This window comes from Salmo salar, chromosome 09 (assembly GCF_965601325.2).
Source record: "Salmo salar chromosome 09, fSalSal1, whole genome shotgun sequence".
NCBI lineage: Eukaryota > Metazoa > Chordata > Actinopteri > Salmoniformes > Salmonidae > Salmo > Salmo salar.
This window is the reverse complement of record NC_138299.1, coordinates 79,165,932-79,184,808: the sequence shown is the minus strand read 5'-3', so window position 1 is coordinate 79,184,808 and position 18,877 is coordinate 79,165,932. Positions and strand designations below refer to the sequence as shown.

Here is an 18,877-nt window from a genome sequence, read left to right as displayed (position 1 = left end):
GTAGCACTGCTTAACATTTCCCAGTGATTATGTACATTAGCAGTAACACTGCTTAACATTTCCCAGTGATTATGTACATTAGCAGTAACACTGCTTAACATTTCCCAGTGATTATGTTATGTACATTAGCAGTAACACTGCTTAACATTTCCCAGTGAATATGTACATTAGCAGTAGCACTGCTTAACATTTCCCAGTGATTTATTGGTGTGAGTGAAGGGTGACCCGAAGGCATGCAAAGTGAAGGTTTAGGTACAGTATGTCAATTTGTGTCACCCTGGCCTGAAGTCACACAGTTGCTTTAGTCAAATAGAATTTAGAATGCAGTATCTTATCTCCACTTGTTGTGAGTGGGTGTAATGCTGTGTAAACCTATTGGTGTGTGTGTAATATGAGTGTGTGTGATCCATATACCTGCTCAGTGTTGTGATGTCAGAGTAGTGGTTCTGCTTCATAGAGAGCGCTCCTCGATGATAAGTGGCCAATGAGAGGCAGCTGTTGTGTTCGCTGGAGGACGCCACAGATTAGGCTAACTCAGATTATGCAAACGAGCGTCTCATATGGAAGGATTGTAGGGATCAGTTTGAGTAGAACAAGAGAGAGGGAAGAGAACGGGAGAGGGAGAGGGGGGAGAGGGAGAGGGGGAGATGGGAAAGGGAGAGGGGGAAAGGGACAGAGGGAAGAGGGAAGAGAACAGGAGGGGGAGAGGGGGGAAAGGGAGAGGGGGAGACGGGGGAAAGGGAGAGGGGGAGACAGGGGAAAGGGAGAGGGGGAGATGGGGGAAAGGGAGAGGGGGAGACAGGGGAAAGGGAGAGGGGGAGATGGGGGAAAGGGATAGAGGGAAGAGAACAGGCGGGGGAGAGGGGGAGAGGGGGGAAAGGATAGAGGGAAGAGAACAGAGGGGCAGAGGGGGGAAAGGGAGAGGGGGAGATGGGGGAAAGGGATAGAGGGAAGAGGGGAAGAGGGGAAGAGGGGGAGAGGTGAGAAAGGGAGAGAGGGAAGAGAGGAAAAGGGAGAGAAAAATAGTGAAAGAGTCTGGGTTATATACTCAATAATAAAATCCTGATATGACTCCAGGAAGGTTTGCTTTCTCATGGTCAGTGAGGTTCTGGAAACAACACCATCAGGCCAATATAAGAGAATACAAGATGTTGACATGAAAGAGGGGAATAGGAACGTCACAACGTCAGGGATCTGATCTGGCAAAACTGTCTGCCTCCCTCTACTGGTAGATTGTGATTACTACAAGTAGATTTGACTAGATTCATAGAGCGGCATGTAATGTATTGATAGTAGTAATAACTATTGGGCCTGACTGGTTGGTCTACATGGGGGACAATGACTTGTGTCATTGTTGGGTATCGTTGAACGGATATAACGACAGTTTAGCAAAGTTACTTTCAGGCAAGTTAAGCACAGCTACATTATGTTGTACAGTGAAAAATGCCCTCATTCATCAACACACACACACACACACACACACACACACACACACACACACACACACACACACACACACACACACACACACACACACACACACACACACACACACACACACACACACACACACAGACGGCCGGCAGGTTGAAGGTGAGTGTATGGTTGTTCTGGTAGGATCAGTGGATCAGCTCTCATCTCGTAGGTGGGGTCCATCCTGAGACTGAAAGACATTCTGTTACTAAACAGAGAGAAAGAGAATGGGAACGAGAGAATGAGGGAGAGGGAAACTGGGGATAGAGGGAGTGAGAGTCACTTGCATAAAGCGAAGGACAGGGGGAGAGAAAGAAGAGAGAGGCAGGTAGAATGACAGTGCAGTCACTGAGGCAGTCAGTGAGAGGGGATACAGAGGGGAATGAGTGAGACAGAGAGCAGGACAGGTCCTATAGAATGTTTAGATAAGTACAGACAGAGGAGAACAGGGGGTATAGAAAGAGAAAAAAATCACTTGAGAGATAAATAAAGATAGATGGGTAAGGAGGAGGGAGAAGATGAGGCAGCTGTCTCCATTCTATAACTATTATAGTACTGAAATGTGTGGGTTAAACTACTGCACCTTCTGGGGTTTATCAACGTTGAGGGTGAGTAGTTACCACTGGTGGTTATCCACATTGAGGGTGAGTAGTTACCACTGGGGGTTATCCACGTTCAGGGTGAGTAGTTACCATGGTGGTTATCCACATTGAGGGTGAGTAGTTACCACTGGGGGTTATCCACATTGAGGGTGAGTAGTTACCTCTGGGGTTATCCACGTTGATGGTGAGTAGTTACCACTGGGGGTTAACCACGTTGTGGGTGAGTAGTTACCACGGGGGGTTAACCACGTTGAGGGTGAGTAGTTACCACGTGGGTTGTCCACATTGTGGGTGAGTAGTTACCACGGGGGTGATCCTCATTGTGGGTTAGTAGTTACAACTGGGGGTTATCCACGTTGAGGGTGAGTAGTTACCACGTGGGTTATCCACGTTGTGGGTGAGTAGTTACCACGGGGGTGATCCTTGTTGTGGGTGAGTAGTTACCACAGGGGTTATCCACGTTGAGGCTGAGTAGTTACAACTTGGGGTTATCCACGTTGTGGGTGAGTAGTTACCACAGGGGTTATCCACGTTGAGGGTGAGTAGTTACCACAGGGGTTATCCACGTTGAGGGTGAATAGTTACCACTGGGGGTTATCCACGTTGTGGGTGAGTAGTTACCTCTGGGGTTATCCACGTTGATGGTGAGTAGTTACCACTGGGGGTTATCCACATTGAGGGTGAATAGTTACCACTGGGGGTTATCCACGTTGAGGGTGAGTAGTTACAACTTGGGGTTATCCACGTTGTGGGTGAGTAGTTACCACTGGGGGTTATCCACATTGAGGCTGAGTAGTTACCACTGGGGGTTACCAACTTTGAGGCTGAGCAGTTACCGCTTGGTGTTATCCATGTTGAGGGAGAGTAATTACTGCAGGGGGTTACCAACGTTGAAGCTGAGTAGTTACCACTGGGGGTTATCCACACTGAGGCTGAGTAGTTACCATGGGGTTATCCACGTTGAGGCTGAGTAGTTACCACTGGGGGTTATCCACGCTGAGGCTGAGTAGTTACCACTGGGGGTTATCCACGTTGAGGCTGAGTAGTTACCACTGGGGGTTATCCACGCTGAGGCTGAGTAGTTACCACTGGGGGTTATCCACGCTGAGGCTGAGTAGTTACCACTGGGGGTTATCCACGCTGAGGCTGAGTAGTTAACACGGGAGTTATCCACGTTGAGGGTGAGTAGTTACCACTGGGGGTTATCCACGCTGAGGCTGAGTAGTTACCACTGGGGGTTATCCACGTTGAGGGTGAGTAGTTACCACTGGGGGTTATCCATGTTGAGGGTGAGTAGTTACCACCGGGGGTTATCCACGCTGAGGCTGAGTAGTTAACACGGGAGTTATCCACGTTGAGGTTGAGGCTGAGTCGTTACCACTGGGGGTTATCCACATTGAGGTTGAGGCTGAGTCGTTACCACTGGGGGTTATCCACGCTGAGGCTGAGTCGTTACCACTGGGGGTTATCCACATTGAGGTTGAGGCTGAGTCGTTACCACTGGGGGTTATCCACGCTGAGGCTGAGTCGTTACCACTGGGGGTTATCCACATTGAGGTTGAGGCTGAGTCGTTACCACTGGGGGTTATCCACGTTGTGGGTGAGTAGTTACCACTGGGGGTTATCCACGTTGAGGCTGAGTCGTTACCACTGGGGGTTATCCACGTTGAGGCTGAGTCGTTACCACTGGGGGTTATCCACATTGAGGTTGAGGCTGAGTCGTTACCACTGGGGGTTATCCACGTTGTGGGTGAGTAGTTACCACTGGGGGTTATCCACGTTGAGGCTGAGTCGTTACCACTGGGGGTTATCCACGTTGAGGCTGAGTCGTTACCACTGGGGGTATTCCACGTTGAGGCTGAGTCGTTACCACTGGGGGTTATCCACATTGAGGTTGAGGTGAGTAGTTACCACTGGGGGTTATTCACGTTGAGGATGAGTAGCTACCATTAGGGGTATTCCACGTTGAGGGTGTGTAGTTACCATGGGGGTCATCCACATTGAGGGTGGGTAGTTAGCACGGGGGTTATCCACGTTGATGGTGAGTAATTACCACTGGGGTTTTCCCACGTTGAGGGTGGGTAGTTAGCACGGGGGTTATCCACGTTGAGGGTGATTCGTTTCCACTGGGGGTTATCCAGGATTTTCAACCCAGATAGTGACCCGGCATGTTACCACTGCTGAGCTTAAAGGGTCTCTCCGATTTCTGCATTGTAAAACTTTTCCATATGAATGAAGATTGCCATGAGTATTGAAAGAAAGGAGGGAGAGTGTACTACCATTACCTGTGTGTAAGACTGGTTTTGTGTGACTGTAAATTCTTAGAAAAAAGGGTTCCAAAAGGGTTCTACGGCTGTCCCCATAGGAGAACCCTTTTTGGTTCCAGGTAACCCAAAAGGGTTCTACCTGGAACCAAAAAGGGTTCTTCAAATGGTTTTCCTATTGGGACAGTTGAAGTACACTTTTAGATTCTAGGTAGCACCTTTTTTTCTAAGAGTATACAGTATCATTGAACAGTGACTTGGTCAGGTGACTGAGGTGGAGGAACACAGGGACTTCTACACTGACCTCTCTCTCACTCTCTCTCTGAGATCCATCTCATCTCTGTGCTATTGTGTCCTCCCTTCTCTCTCTTTCCCTACCTACAGTGTTACTCCTATCTATAGCTGATGAAAATGCAACATTTTGTGTAAATTCCTTCTGATGATATTGATGCTCTTTCTCTCTCTCTAGATAAAATAGATGATGATTTTGAGTTGAGCATTGTGTGTCATCGGCCAGAAGGGCTGGATAAACTAGAGGCTCAGACCAACTTCAGCAAGCAAGAGCTGCAAGTGCTCTACCGAGGCTTCAAAAACGTATGTAGTCAATCTATGCGTGTGACTCCATTTCTCCATTACTTCATCACTTAGTGTCCGTCACTCTCTCTATGGCTGATCTCTCTCGTTTCTCTCTATTTTCTCTGTCTTTCTCTGCCTCTCTCTCCATCGTAGGAGTGCCCTAGTGGGGTGGTGAATGAGGACACCTTCAAACAAATATACGCACAGTTCTTTCCCCATGGAGGTAGGGAATGAGTTTGTGTCTGTGTGTACATAACCTTTAAAGGTGTTGAGTTGTGCAGTGGATTTGTGTTATGATCACATAAAGAGTAATACGTACATTACGTGACCAAAATTATGTGGACACCTGCTAGTCCAACATCTCACTCCAAAACCACAGGCATTAAAATGGAGTTGGTCACCCCTTTGCTACTATAACAACCCCCACTCTTCTGGGAAGGCTTTCCACTAGATGTTGGAATATTGCTGCGGGGACTTGCTTCTAATCAGCCACAATAGCATTAGTGAGGTTGGGCACTGATGTTGGGTGATTAGGTCTGGCTCGCAGTCGGCGTTCCAATTCATCCCAAAGGTGTTAGATGGGGTTGAGGTCAGAGCTCTGTGCAGGCCAGTCAAGTTCTTCCACACCGATGTTGACAAATCATTTCTGAATGAACCTCGCTTTGTCCGCGGGGGCATTGTTATTGTATTCTCTAGAGTTAAGATTTCCCTTAACTGGAATTAAGGGGCCTAGCCCAAACCATGAAAAACAGGCCCAGACCATTATTCCTCCTCCACCAAACTTTACAGTTGGCACTATGCATTGGGGCAGGTAGGGTTCTCCTGGCATCCGTCAAACCCAGATTCATCTGTCGGACTGCCAGTTGGTGAAGCGTGATTCATCACTCAAGAGAATACGTTTCCACTGCTCTGGAGTCCAATGGCGGCGAGCTTTAAAGCACTCCAACCGACGCTTGGCATTGCGCATGGTGATCTTAGGCTTGTGTGCGGCTGCTTGGCAATGGAATCCGATTTCATGAAGCTCCCGACTAACAGTTATTGTGCTGATGTTGCTTCCAGAGGCAGTTTGGAACTCAATAGTGAGTGTGGCAACTGAGGACAGACGATTTTTACGCGCTACGCGCTTCAGCACGGCGATCCCGTTCTGTGAACTTGTGTGGCCTAGCACTTCACGACTAAGCCGTTGTTGCTCCTAGACGTTTACACTTCACAATAACAGCACTTACAGTTGACCGGGGCAGCTTTGACGAACTAACTTGTTGGAATGGTGGCATCATATGACGGTGCCACGTTGAAAGTCATTGCGCTCTTCAATACGGGCCATTCTACTGCCAGTGTTTGTCTATGGAGATTGCATGGCAGTGTGCTCAATTTTATACACCTGTCAGCAATGGGTGTGGCTGAAATAGCCGAATCCACTAATTTGAAGGGGTGTCCACATACTTTTGTATACATAGTGTATCTCTTCTCTCCAATGCTCTGCAGATGCCAGTACCTACGCACACTACCTGTTCAACGCCTTTGACTCAGCACACAGTGGATCCATCAAGTTTGAGGTTAACATTCCTCTACTGTCTCTCTACTCCCCCCTCTCTCTTTCTCTTTCTCACAATCATCAGATGACTAACCTTTTTGTATTCTGGATCATTCTTCAACTTGTTCTCTCCAGTAAGGCATCTCATTTTGTCACTCTCTCCCTCCCCCAGGATTTTATCATGGCGTTGTCCACCCTGCTGAGGGGTTCAGTGAGGGAGAAACTGACGTGGACGTTCAACCTGTATGACATCAACAGAGATGGCTACATCAACAAGGAGGTGTGTGTGTACTTAAATATTGCGTGTGGTTATTTCACCATTTAGCAACGACAGGCAAATATTATTGCATATATTTTGCTTCATATGCTGTGGTTTTGTGTATTTTGTGTGTGTGTTTTACAGGAGATGACAGACATCGTCAGAGCGATATATGACATGATGGGGAAGTACACCTACCCTGCCCTGAAGACAGACACTCCCAAACAACATGTGGATGCCTTCTTCCAGAAGATGGACAAGAACAGAGATGGAGTAGTCACTCTGGATGAGTTCATTCTGTCCTGCCAGGAGGTCAACTTTCTCTACATTTATACGATCATCACTGTTCCACCCACTTATTCTTGTCTTATATTGTAGTTTGAGGGTTTTGGATGGATCAAATTCAATGATCAACTGACCAACTCCACAGCCATGCGTCAACTCAACCACTTACGGTTTGCTTCTAACCATCTACCATCTCTATGTCAACAACAAACATCTGACCAATCAGATTAGAACAAGGTAGCTGCTAGGCAGATAATCAATTATCGTTACAGTTCCAAACACTGTTGTGTAGTTTAGAAGTACACAACAGTGACTTAGGGTTATTTTATGAGGTATAATATTATTTTCTATTTGCCCCTTCTGTAGGTCTTCACCTTTTTAACTTCTTCATTCGGTCCACCAAAGATTTAGAATGAAGATGTCACAGCCTGGAAAATGTAATGGAAACCGTTCGGGCTCAGAATGCTCAAAACACATTCGGCTTGTCATAAAGTCACCTGAAATTTACTCCAGTCACTGTGTGGGGGAGAAATCCACAATATTCGGTCAAATCCTATGGCTCTCCCATCAAATCAAATGAAATCAAACTGTATTTGTCACCACAACAGATGTTGACCTTACAGTGAAATGCTTACTTTCAAGCCCAACAGTGCAGTTTTAAGAAAAAATACCTCTCCAAAAATAACATTAAAAAAATCTAAGCAACAAATAATTAAACAGCAGCAGTAACATAACAATAGCGAAGCTACATACAGGGGGTACCGTTACAGAGTCAATGTGCGGGGGCACCGGTTAGTCAAGGTAATTGAGGTAATATGTACATGTAGGTAGAGTTAAAGTGACTATGCATAGATAATAAACAGAGAGTAGCAACGCAAATAGTCTGGGTAGCCATTTGATTAGATGTTCAGGAGTCTTATGGCTTGGGTGTAGAAGCTGTTTAGAAGCCTCTTGGACCTAGACTTGGCACTCTGGTACCGCTTGCCGTGCGGTAGCAGAGAAAACAGTCTATGACTAGAGTGGCTGGAGTCTGACAATTTTTAGGGCCTTCCTCTGACACCGCCTGGTATAGAGGTCCTGGATGGCAGGAAGCTTGGCCCCAGTGATGTACTGGGCCGTAAGCACTACCCTCTGTAGTGCCTTGCGGTCAGAGGCCGAGCAGTTGCCATACCAGGCAGTGATGCAACCAGTCAGGATGCTCTCGATGGTGCAGCTGTAGAACCTTTTGCGGATCTGAGGACCCATGCTAAATCTTTTCAGTCTCCTGAGGGGGAATAGGTTTTGTTGTGCCCTCTTCACGACTGTCTTGGTATGCTTGGACCATGATAGTTTGTTGGTGATGTGGACACCAAGGAACTTGAAGCTCTCAAGCTGCTCCACTACAGCCCCATCGATGAGAATAGAGGCGTGCTCGGTCCTCCTTTTCCTGTAGTCCACAATCATCTCCTTTGTCTTGATCACGTTGAGGGAGTTGTCCTGGCACCACACGGCCAGGTCTCTGACCTCCTCCCTATAGGCTGTCTCATGGTTGTTGGTGATCAGGCCGACCACTGTTGTGTCATCGACAAACTTAAGGATGGTGTTGGAGTCATGCCTGGCCGTGCAGTCATGAGGGAACAGGGAGTACAGGAGGGGACTGAGCACGCACCCCTGAGGGGCCCCTGTGTTGAGGATCAGCGTGGCGGATGTGTTGTTACCTACCCTTACCACCTGGGGGCAGCCTGTCAGGAAGTCCAGGATCCAGTTGCAGAAGGAAGTGTTTAGTCCCAGGGTCCTTAGCTTAGCATAGGCATCAATGTGATAGCAGCTGGTTTTGTTTGACTAAACTCCATTCCTCCCTCTTGCCACGCCAACCCTGCCCCAACCAGAAAAAAACAAGCATATGAGGCGTCTTGATTTCTGTACTGTCTCTGCTGTTCACATTGCTGTCCCTTGCTATCTTCTCCTCTGTCTTTGTTGCCCCCTCGTGGTGGTTATGAGAACTGCAAGTTCAGAGGTATCTTTTTTTTTTAATCATTTTTTTCCACCTGATATTAAATCAGCTCTCCTTTTTTCCATACTTTATTTTCTTAGGACGAAAACATCATGAGGTCCCTGCAGCTCTTCAAAAATGTCATATAGACCACACAGAGAAAAGGAGAGAAAAGACACAGAGAAAGAAAGACCGGGAGGGATTGGAAGAGATGCTTGAACTGTGAGAAGGAAAAGCAGCCTGCCATTTAATGGAAAAAAGAGGCACAAAAAAAACGTTGTTGTCACCATGGTTACGAGAGGTACTCGACACCGGCTGCCCAACAACAGCTATACACACCAGTCGTGTGGCACAGTGTCTCACCATCATGTTACCATGGCAGTGACCATCAACGGGCTGGGTTATGACCCTTGCCCTTGACCTCTGACCCCTGTACCTGTTTTTGAACTTCTTGTGACCCTGTAACCTTTCACCCTAGTCCTCTCTGTCTTGTTCTGTTGTTATGGTTACTGATCTCTCTGAGAGTGTATATCACACCTGTTAGTGTACCTACTGACATAAACACACACAGATTAAGGCATACACACATACCTTGGATTGAATCCTCAATCGACTACAAATAACAAATACACAATCAGTACATTTTCATCTGTAGAATTCATCTGATCGGTAATTGACCTTTAAGAAAAATACATTTGAACCAAGTCAGTCGTAACCCTGCTAAATGCAGAAGTCCTACCGAATGTGTGTTAGTGTTATTCAATGTTTTTGGTGTTGTGGTGACTTGTGTCATAGTGTTTTTGGCTTCTATCTTTCTGTCTGCAATGAGCTATTTTCATCTGTTTCGTGGTTGGTCTCTTTATCTGTCAATCTAAGTCATGGCCAGACGACATCCCGCCCACAGAGCCTGGATTGGATGTTATGTGGCCTATGATAGACATATACAGTGGTAGGAAGTTATTGCAAGTCCCATTTTGAAGTGTGTTCTTATGTGGGATATTACGACTGTACAGTAACAACTCTCAAGACAATACCCAACCACTCACTGTGACCAGAGAGAGAGAGAGAGAGAGACCTTGTCACTGAAAATACAGGAATAAAGCCATGAGAGATGACAATAGCCTAATCAATGTGAAGACTTACTGACAAGAAAATACAAAATCCCTTTCCTCACAGTTATCTCACAGAAAACATCAGTGTATTGAAATGTGGTACAAAATGATATTTAACAAACATTTCTGAAAAAATAGTGACGTTTGATATGTCTTCTTTGAGTAAAACAAAGCTTTCCATCCATGTGTGTACACCACAGGCAACAAATGAAGAGTTCTCAAGTGAAGAGTGTATATCGGTATTTACATATCTACATCCCAAGTACAAATGACGATACATTTACACCCACATCCTCATAGGAAATGAGTCACAAATGGAACATTTGAGGATGTTTTAGTTTCATACTTTACCGACATTACATGCATCACTCTTCCACCTCTCTACTTCCTCCCTCTCTTCTATACCCCTCTACCTCTCACACATGGCTCCTCCTGTCCTTCCCTCAGTTCCCTGTCACTTGAGTCTACAATCTGTCTTTAGTCATAGAGTCATAGAGCTTGTTCCACGTTGCTGCCGACAGTGCTGACTGATCTATAAATCACCTTGCATCATAAATAACTACACATTCTTATCTGTAGATCAGTCAGTCGGTAACCATTTACCCACAATGCACCATGGATTTGACGCTCTCGAACATGGCCACAGTGTGGGATGTAACATAAGGCCAGATAGGGGTCAAAACACCTGTAAGGGTGCTTGGCTAGTGTAGATAGACCAAGATAGGGCTCAATCTAAGGATGAGGGGTTGGGTGTAGTATTAGGGCTATCAGGCACCTTGTGTCCACACAGTCTCAATGGGGCATCACACACTGTCCATAATCTCCACTTTGCCACTACCAACTGAGCTAGGGTCAAATCATTCAATTCCTCGTCTTAACAATTGGGAAGGATGGCCAAATACGTGACCCTGGATCAGTGGTTATGGGAGACTTACTCCCTCTCCTCGGCCCAGGGCTGCAGGTTCCTCCTACTCCCTCTTCTCGGCCCAGGGCTGGAGGTTCTGCAGGGCATACAAGGAGGAGTTATGTGAGCACAGCGGGTCAAAGCCTGCTGATTCATTGAGGGACTTGTGGAGGGCGTCGGCCTGCAGCTGTAGGATTAGCCGATTGGCCTGTTGACGCTCAGCCTCCCGCTCCTCTGCTGTCTGTCTCCTAAAACAGAGAAAGAGAGAGATTAGGCCTACTTGCTTACAATCTAATTATGAACATAGAATACTTCTAATATGTTGAAATTCAACAATGGTCAAACTTATGGTGTGAGGACTGACGCTGGAAACAAGAAGCAAGTACAGGGAGTGAACATTTCATGGAAAACGGCCATCAAACAAAACAAGAACAGCGTCTGGACGGAGGGGAACAAAACGACATGACGACAATAATTCTGACATGGGGAACCAACTGAGGAACAGACAGATATAGAGGGGCAATCAACAAACGTGAAGGAGTCCAGGTGAGTCCAATTAGAGCAGATGCGCGTAATGATGGTGACAGGTGTGCGTAATGAAGGGCAGCCTGGCACCCTCAAGCTCAGAGAGGGGAAGGGGGAGAAGGCGTGACAGTGCCCCCCCCCCCCCCCCAGGGGCCCCACCTGGCATCCCACCTGGATGAACCTGACGGGCCAGGCCGAGGCATTGTCGCTGTACTAGCGGACAGAGGTGTAGGCGTGGGAGCCTAACGATCCAGCTGAGACATGGGAGCCTGACGAGCCGGCTCAGGCATGGGCGCCTGATGGGCCGGCTGAGGCATGACATGGAATGGGAGCCTGCCGAGCCAACCGAGGCAATGAAAACTCTCGTGCCAACTAAGGCGTGGAAGCCCGATGAGCCAGCTGAGGCACCCCTGGTTCCATCAGCGATGGCATCTGGATCCGACTTCACCACCAAAAACAAAAAACAAGAACTCCCTGATGCTTCAAATACTGGTGTCAGCATTCTGTAAGGACTGACGCCGGAGACGAGAAGCAAGTACAGGAAGTGAACATTTAATGGAAAACAGACATCAAACAAAACAAGAACAGCACCTGGACGGGGGAACGAAACAACATGATGACAATAATGCTGACAGGGGGAACCAACTGAGGAACAGACAGATATAGAGGGGAAATCAACAAAATGAAGGAGTCCAGGTGAGTCCAATGAGCGCAGATGTGCGTAATGACGGTGACAGGTGTGCGTAATGAAGGGCAGCCTGGCGCCCTCGAGCGCCAGAGAGGGGAAGCGGGAGCAGGTGTGACACTTGGGCTGATCTTACCATCCTGTTTTCTCCTGACTTATTCTGTTAGGCCTACAGGATAGTCCAATAATTTTTTGGGCAGAAGAATTAGGGATCTACCAGCTGTTCAGTTCGATTGAACGATCGCTATGTTGCATAATGGTTTGAACTGAACGACATCTTTCACCAAAACTTTCTTCAGCATTCTTGAGCAGACTTTGAGGTACATTTGCTCCATTTGGTGGGTGTGGCAGGGTGTGACTTGAAGCAATGAGTGACGTATTTAAAGAGCAGTGGCCATGCTGACAGCTTGCCTGGCTACCCAGGCTCCTTAATTCGGCCAAATTCTATGCCATGCCCACGGACGTTTGTTTTCTTACCTGCAATGAGTCTGGATAAAACATTTTGCTCAACTTATTTAGGCTTGCCATAAAAAAGGGGTTGAATACTTATTGACTCAAGACCTATAGTTTCAAATCATCAGCAATTATACAGTGCCTACAGAAAGTATTCACACCCTTGACTTTTTCCACATTTCGTTGTGTTACAGCCTGAAATTAAAATTGATTAAATTGAGATTTTTTTGTCACTGGCCTACACACAATACCCCATAATTTCAAAGTGAAATTACATTTTTTAAATGTTTACAATTGTATAAAAAATGAAAAGCTGATATGTCTTGAGTCAATAAATATTCAACCCCTTTGTTATGGCAAGCCTAAATAAGTTCAGGAGCAAACATTTGCTTAACAAGTCACATAATAAGTTGCATGAAATAGTATTTAACATGATTTTTTGAATGACTACATCATCTCTGTAATGTACAGATCCCCCCCAAAAATTACTTAATTAGTACTTTGAAGTATTTTTAACTACACTACCGTTCAAAAGTTTGGGGTCACTTAGAAATTGTAACGGCTGTCGTCGGGAATAGAGGACCAAAACGCAGCAGGAATGTGGATGCTCATCTTGATATTTATTTTAAATAAAGAGAACACCAAAACGAAGAACGCACGAACAACAAAACAGTCTTGTCATGCTCACACAGGCAAAACAAGAAACAATCTCCCACAAACACTTAACCAAACACATACCCATATATAGGACTCTCAATCAGAGGCAACTAGAAAACACCAGCCTCCAATTGAGAGTCCAACCCCAATAAACTAGACATAGAAATACAAAAGACTAGAGACCACATAGAAATACAAACATAGAACATAACCCCAAAAACCCGGAACTAACTAAACCAACACCCTACTAAATAAACCACATAAACAAAATACCCTCTGCCACGTCCTGACCAAACTACAATAACAAATAACCCTTATACTGGTCAGGACGTGACAGAAATGTCCTTGTTTTTGAAAGAAAAGCACATTTTTGTTCCATTAAAATAACAAAATTGATCAGAAATACAGCGTAGACATAGCTAATGTTGTAAATAACTATTGTAGCTGGAAACGGCTGATTTTTAATGGAATATCTATATAGGCGTACAGAGGTCCATTATCAGCAACCATGACTCCTGTGTTCCAATGGCACGTTGTGTTAGCTAATCCAAGTTTATCACTTTAAAAGGCTAATTGATAATTAAAAAACCCTTTTGCAATTATGTTAGCCCAGCTGAAAACTGTTGTTCTGATTAAAGAAGCAATAAAACTGCTAACATAATTGCAAAAGGGTTTTCTAATGATCAATTAGCCTTTTAAAGTGATAAACTTGGATTAGCTAACACAACATGCCATTGGAACACAGGAGTGATGGTTGCTGATAATGGGCCTCTGTACGCCTATGCTTAAATTCCATTAAAAATCAGCCATTTCCAGCTAAAATAGTCATTTACAACATTAGCAATGTCTACACTGTATTTCTGATCAATTTGATGTTATTTTAATGGACAAAAAAATAGATTTTCTTTAAAAAACAAGGACATTTCTAAGTGAGCCCAAACTTTGAAACGGTAGTGTAAGTACTTTACATCACAGTTTAAAGGTGCTACAGATAGGATTTTCTTTTTCATTTTTGCATTGTATACTGAACAAGAATATAAACACAATAATTTCTAAGATTTTACTGTTACAGTTCATATAAGGAAATCAGTCAGTTGAAATAAATTAATTAGGCCCTAATCTATTTATTTTACATGACTGGGAATACAGATATGCATCTGTTGGTCACAGATACCTTTAAAAAAGTAGGGGAGTGGATCAGAAAACCAGTCAGTATCTAGTGTGACCACCATTTGGCTCATGCAGCGTGAAACATCTCCTTTGCATAGAGTTGATCAGGCTGTTGATTGTGGCCTGTGAAATGTTGTCCCACTCCTCTTCAATGGCTGTGCAAAGTTGCTGGATATTGGCGAGAACTGGAACACACTGTCGTGCACGTCAATCCAGAGCATCCCAAACATGCTCCATGGGTGACATGTCTGGTAAATATGCAGGTCATGGAAGAACTGGGTCATTTTCAGCTTCCAGGAATTGTGTACAGATCCTTGCGACATGGGGCTGTGCATTATCATGCTGAAACATGAGGTGATGGCGGCGGATGAATGGCACGACAATAGGCCTCAGGATCTCATCACGGTTTCTCTGCATTAAAATTGCCATCAATAAAATGCAATTGTGTTTGTTTTCCGTTGCTTATGCCTGCCCATACCATAACCCCACCACCACCATGGGGCACTCTGACGTCAATGTTGTGAATAACAAACCGCTCACCCACACGACGCCATACATGCTGTCTGACATATGCCTGGTGTAGTTGAAACCAGGATTCATCCATGAAGATCACACTTCTCCAGCGTGCCAGTGGCCATCAAAGGTGAGTATTTGCCCACTTAAGTCGGTTATGATGCCAAACTGCAGTCAGGTCAAGACCCTGGTGAGAACAACGAGCATGCAGATGAGCTTCCCTGAGATGGTTTATGACAGTTTGTGCAGAAATTCTTAGATTGTGTAAACCCACAGTTTCATCAGCTGTCCGAGTGGCAGGTCTCAGACGATCCTGCAGGTGAGGAAGCCGGATGTAGAGGTCCTGGGCTGGTGTGCTTACATGTGGTCTGTGGTTGTGAGGCCAGTTGGACGTACTGACAAATTCTCTAAAATGACTTTGGAGGTGGCTTATGGTAGAGAAATGTAGATTAAATTACCTGGCAACAGCTCTGGTGGACATTCCTGCAGTCAGCATGTCAATTACACGCTCCCTCAAAACTTGTGTGATAATACTACACATTTTAGAGTGGCCTTTTATTGTCCCCAGCACAAGGTGCACCTGTATAATGAACATGCTGTTTAATCAGCTTCTTGATATGCCACACCTGTCAGGTGGATGGATTATCTTGGCAAAGGAGAAATGCTCACTAACAGGGATGTAAACAAATTTGCACACAACTTTTGAAAGAAATAACCTTTTTGTGCATGAGGAAGATTTCTGGTACCTTTTATTTCAGTTCATGAAATAGGACCAACCCTTTACCTGTTGTGTTTATATTTTTGTTTAGTATAATTTCAGAAAATGCTCATGATAGATCTGCTGTTAATAGTGGAATGATAGTGACTATGAAACACTTTAATTTCACTATTGCTCCAGATTTAATATGGACATTTCCTGAAATTACAATCCAAAAATCCAACAACAACAAAAATCCTATGTGTAGCAGCTTTTAAAAGCAGCAGCTTTTCTGTGTTGAAATGATGTCGGCTTACTCCAACAACAGAATGGTGTGGGCGTACCCCAACAACAGAACGGTGTGGGCATATACCATCGTTAAAAATATTCATGCGAGTAGACTGCTAATTGGCCAGTTCATTCTCCTCACGAGGATGACATCATCCATTGAGATGTTCAATTGACATTTACTTTAAGGTATAACTAAACATGTAAACTGTAAAATTGATAAACTGACCTCCACTTGGTCCTGCGGTTCTGGAACCAGGTCTTGACCTGCGCGTCTGTCATCTTCAGGCTCTTGGCGAGGGTGGCCCGCTCCGCGCTCGCGAGGTACTTCTGCCGGTGGAAGCGCTTCTCCAACTCACAAATCTGCACCCGGGAGAAGGATGTCCGTGGCTTTTTCCGTTTGGGCGGTGTGCGGTTCTGGTATGGATGACCTATCCGCCGGGTCACCGTGAATGGCACGAGAGCTGAAGGAGGGAGCAGAACAACAGACTGGAGGATGAGTTTACACCGTGGATGAGTGATGTGTGTTTTGTCCTCTGTGGTAGGAAAGACTCCAACTGTGTTGTTATACAGTTCATACATTCTGGCGTATAGGCTAATCCTCAGCAGAAAATAAAGTTTATATTCATTATTAGCCTAGTTAGAAGAGAATTGTATTGGTTGATTTGGCGTCTGCATAAAACCGGGCGTTTCTGTTTGGGCCTACGTCGACTCATCCATCTGCAATTTGTGAATATTCATTTTTAACCTTATTTTACTCGTTTATTCTCTGGGGATAAAGCCATAATTTCTGTCTGGATATTAAAGTTGGGCTTCCTCTTGCGTGAGCAAACAACGACATTAAATAGTAAATACAGGGAGTCGATCATGTTGGGTTCGACTCTGGGTGCCGAATTAGGCTATTACAAATTGAATAGGCCTACATTTGAGATCAATAGCATTATTGCCTAACATTCACACTATGGCTTACCACTCTTCGCGAGAATGTTTTCATATGTCTTTATCAGATTGTATAAACTGTTGGGTGTGAAACAAAATCCTTATATTTAAAATATATATATTTAGGCCAATAACAACAACGTGCATGAGATACATCTAAAAATAATAATTTATCACGTCATTGGCGCTAGAAGATCCTAAACTGGAAGTGAATACAAATGGAGGCATAAAGCAATACAGTTTAAGGCTATTCTGGGTGATTTCACAATGCAATTTGATTATTGTAGCAATTATGTTCGGACTCATTTTTTTTACCACATTTTATTTGTATAGTCCTATTAAATATTTACATCTGGTTTTCGTTGCTATAAGTATTAATTAACTTTATCATGCACACGCCTTGTAACATTAAAATATGCTAAATATCTAGAGAAAAAAGGAAATAGGCTAGCATTTTCTTACGTTTTAATGCGTAAAAGGTTGAAGATTGAATTAATGGTTATCAAAATGCTTTGTTATTTTATTGATCACATAATCTGTATTACTGTTGTTTTATTGCCGTATCGTTATCGTTATTATTTGGCTTTTAACTTTTTTAAAGCTTATTACACGTTTATTGTAAGATAAGATGTTTTGAAAATTGCCATTACGGGAAACCGGGAACATTTCGGAAATGTTCAGGTGGATAGACTAAATCACTGTGTCTGAAATGGTATGTATATATATATATAAACAGAATAAACATGATTTGATGGGCTATAGGCTAAGGGTTCTATCGGAAAGTTACCTGATAACCTGTCCTTGGCAAACCTATAACCGACCCACGGGAAACACAGGCCTCCATACCCGGGCACAGCGCTCCCCACATGCGGCGGTCCCTCGACCGTCAACGGTCTGTGAGCGGGCACCCGGATCACTCCTCTGCTGCCCAGGCTGTGGTTCACTCCGTACAAACCAGGATCCTCTAACTGTGGTACCATACCCGAGAGTGAGATGGACAGCGCGGTGTAGGACGCTGCGCTCCCTCCAGTTGGGCTCCCCAAAAGGTAACCGTCTCCACTGCTGGTCCGGCCGCTCTCTGAGTCAGCACCGCTACTAAGTATCTGGTCGATGCCGAAGCTGATGGGTTCGTGCTGGACCGCTTTGTGAGGAGGGCTTGGGGCGCTGGGTGCGCGCTCCATCCCCACCGTTTACTCAGACCGTGGGATGGCTGGACAGGATGGAAATTAAATAACGAGGTTAAACAGCCGATTTGTGCCAAAGAGAAACTGCGGTTGGCTCCATTGTCATCCTCCGTTCAGAATCCGACCATCTGAAACTTCGGAAAGCACTCCTTCAGATCATCCTCGCGCACGCCATGAAAGTTTGATGTGCGTTTGGATAAGTCTGTGACGCTCTGTTCCATGCGTCAAAACATGTTGGTCTTGCTGCCCCCCATTCTTGTGTTTTTATTGGTTGGTGCTGTCAACCCCTTGGGGGGAGGTTAATTTAACACCATAACCTAGACTGCTTTCCGACAGAGTTCATATAATTTAGTTCAATATCAGAGTATACATTTCTAAACCTTTCATTTGACCTGTTTGGACAATTCACTTGACCTAGTGTTTTATTTATTTAACTAGGCAAGTCAGTTAAGAACACATTCTTATTTACAATGATGGCCTAGGAACAGTGGGTTAACTGCCTTGTTCAGGGGCAGAACAACAGATATTTACCTTGCCAGCTTGGGGGTTCGAGCTAGCAACCTTTCGGTAACTGGCACAACAATCTAACCACTAGGCCGCCCCACAGGTTTTGAAAAAGTGCCCGGAGTCCCTGTTTTCTAACCTCCATTTTGTTGCCTTGTCATTGTCCGATCTCCATGAAAATACAGTAGGCTGTAATGAAATATATTCATTGACATGAAATAACAGATACAAGTTGCAACGATGCCATATTTCTTACTTCCCATTGCCTTTTCCTATTTCGA

The 18,877-nt window shown here is 44.9% G+C and overlaps 2 protein-coding genes across 2 annotated transcripts in view; one reads left to right on the top strand and one right to left on the bottom strand.

The window, feature by feature from the left end:
• Positions 1–10,214, top strand: part of LOC106611908 (A-type potassium channel modulatory protein KCNIP1) — a 31,315-nt gene extending 21,101 nt beyond the window's left edge. Inside the window, exons 2-7 of the mRNA XM_014212565.3 lie at positions 4,809–4,933; positions 5,069–5,138; positions 6,401–6,471; positions 6,622–6,729; positions 6,853–7,020; positions 9,067–10,214. Coding sequence (XP_014068040.1) covers positions 4,809–4,933; positions 5,069–5,138; positions 6,401–6,471; positions 6,622–6,729; positions 6,853–7,020; positions 9,067–9,114 — 590 coding nt within the window. The 3' untranslated portion in view covers positions 9,115–10,214. The remainder of the gene's footprint in view (positions 1–4,808; positions 4,934–5,068; positions 5,139–6,400; positions 6,472–6,621; positions 6,730–6,852; positions 7,021–9,066) is intronic.
• Positions 10,215–10,300: 86 nt separating this feature from the next.
• Positions 10,301–18,447, bottom strand: LOC106611906 (T-cell leukemia homeobox protein 3). The gene is made up of 3 exons (XM_014212564.3): positions 17,696–18,447; positions 16,199–16,433; positions 10,301–11,229 (listed from the first exon to the last, which is right to left on the bottom strand). Exons 1-3 carry the CDS (start codon positions 18,087–18,089, stop codon positions 11,046–11,048), a joined length of 813 nt encoding a protein of 270 aa, XP_014068039.1. The 5' UTR covers positions 18,090–18,447; the 3' UTR covers positions 10,301–11,045.
• Positions 18,448–18,877: the final 430 nt, after the last annotated feature.

Bases quoted from the DNA above. Each gene is read 5' to 3' on its own strand.
- LOC106611906 (XM_014212564.3), bottom strand. From the start codon at position 18,089: ATGGAGCGCGCACCCAGCGCCCCAAGCCCTCCTCACAAAGCGGTCCAG. The intron at 16,434-17,695 runs GTAACTTTCCGA...TCCCTCCTTCAG, and splicing joins TGCCAAGGACAGGTTATCAG to CTCTCGTGCCATTCACGGTG. The intron at 11,230-16,198 runs GTCAGTTTATCA...TCTCTGTTTTAG, and splicing joins AACCGCAGGACCAAGTGGAG to GAGACAGACAGCAGAGGAGC.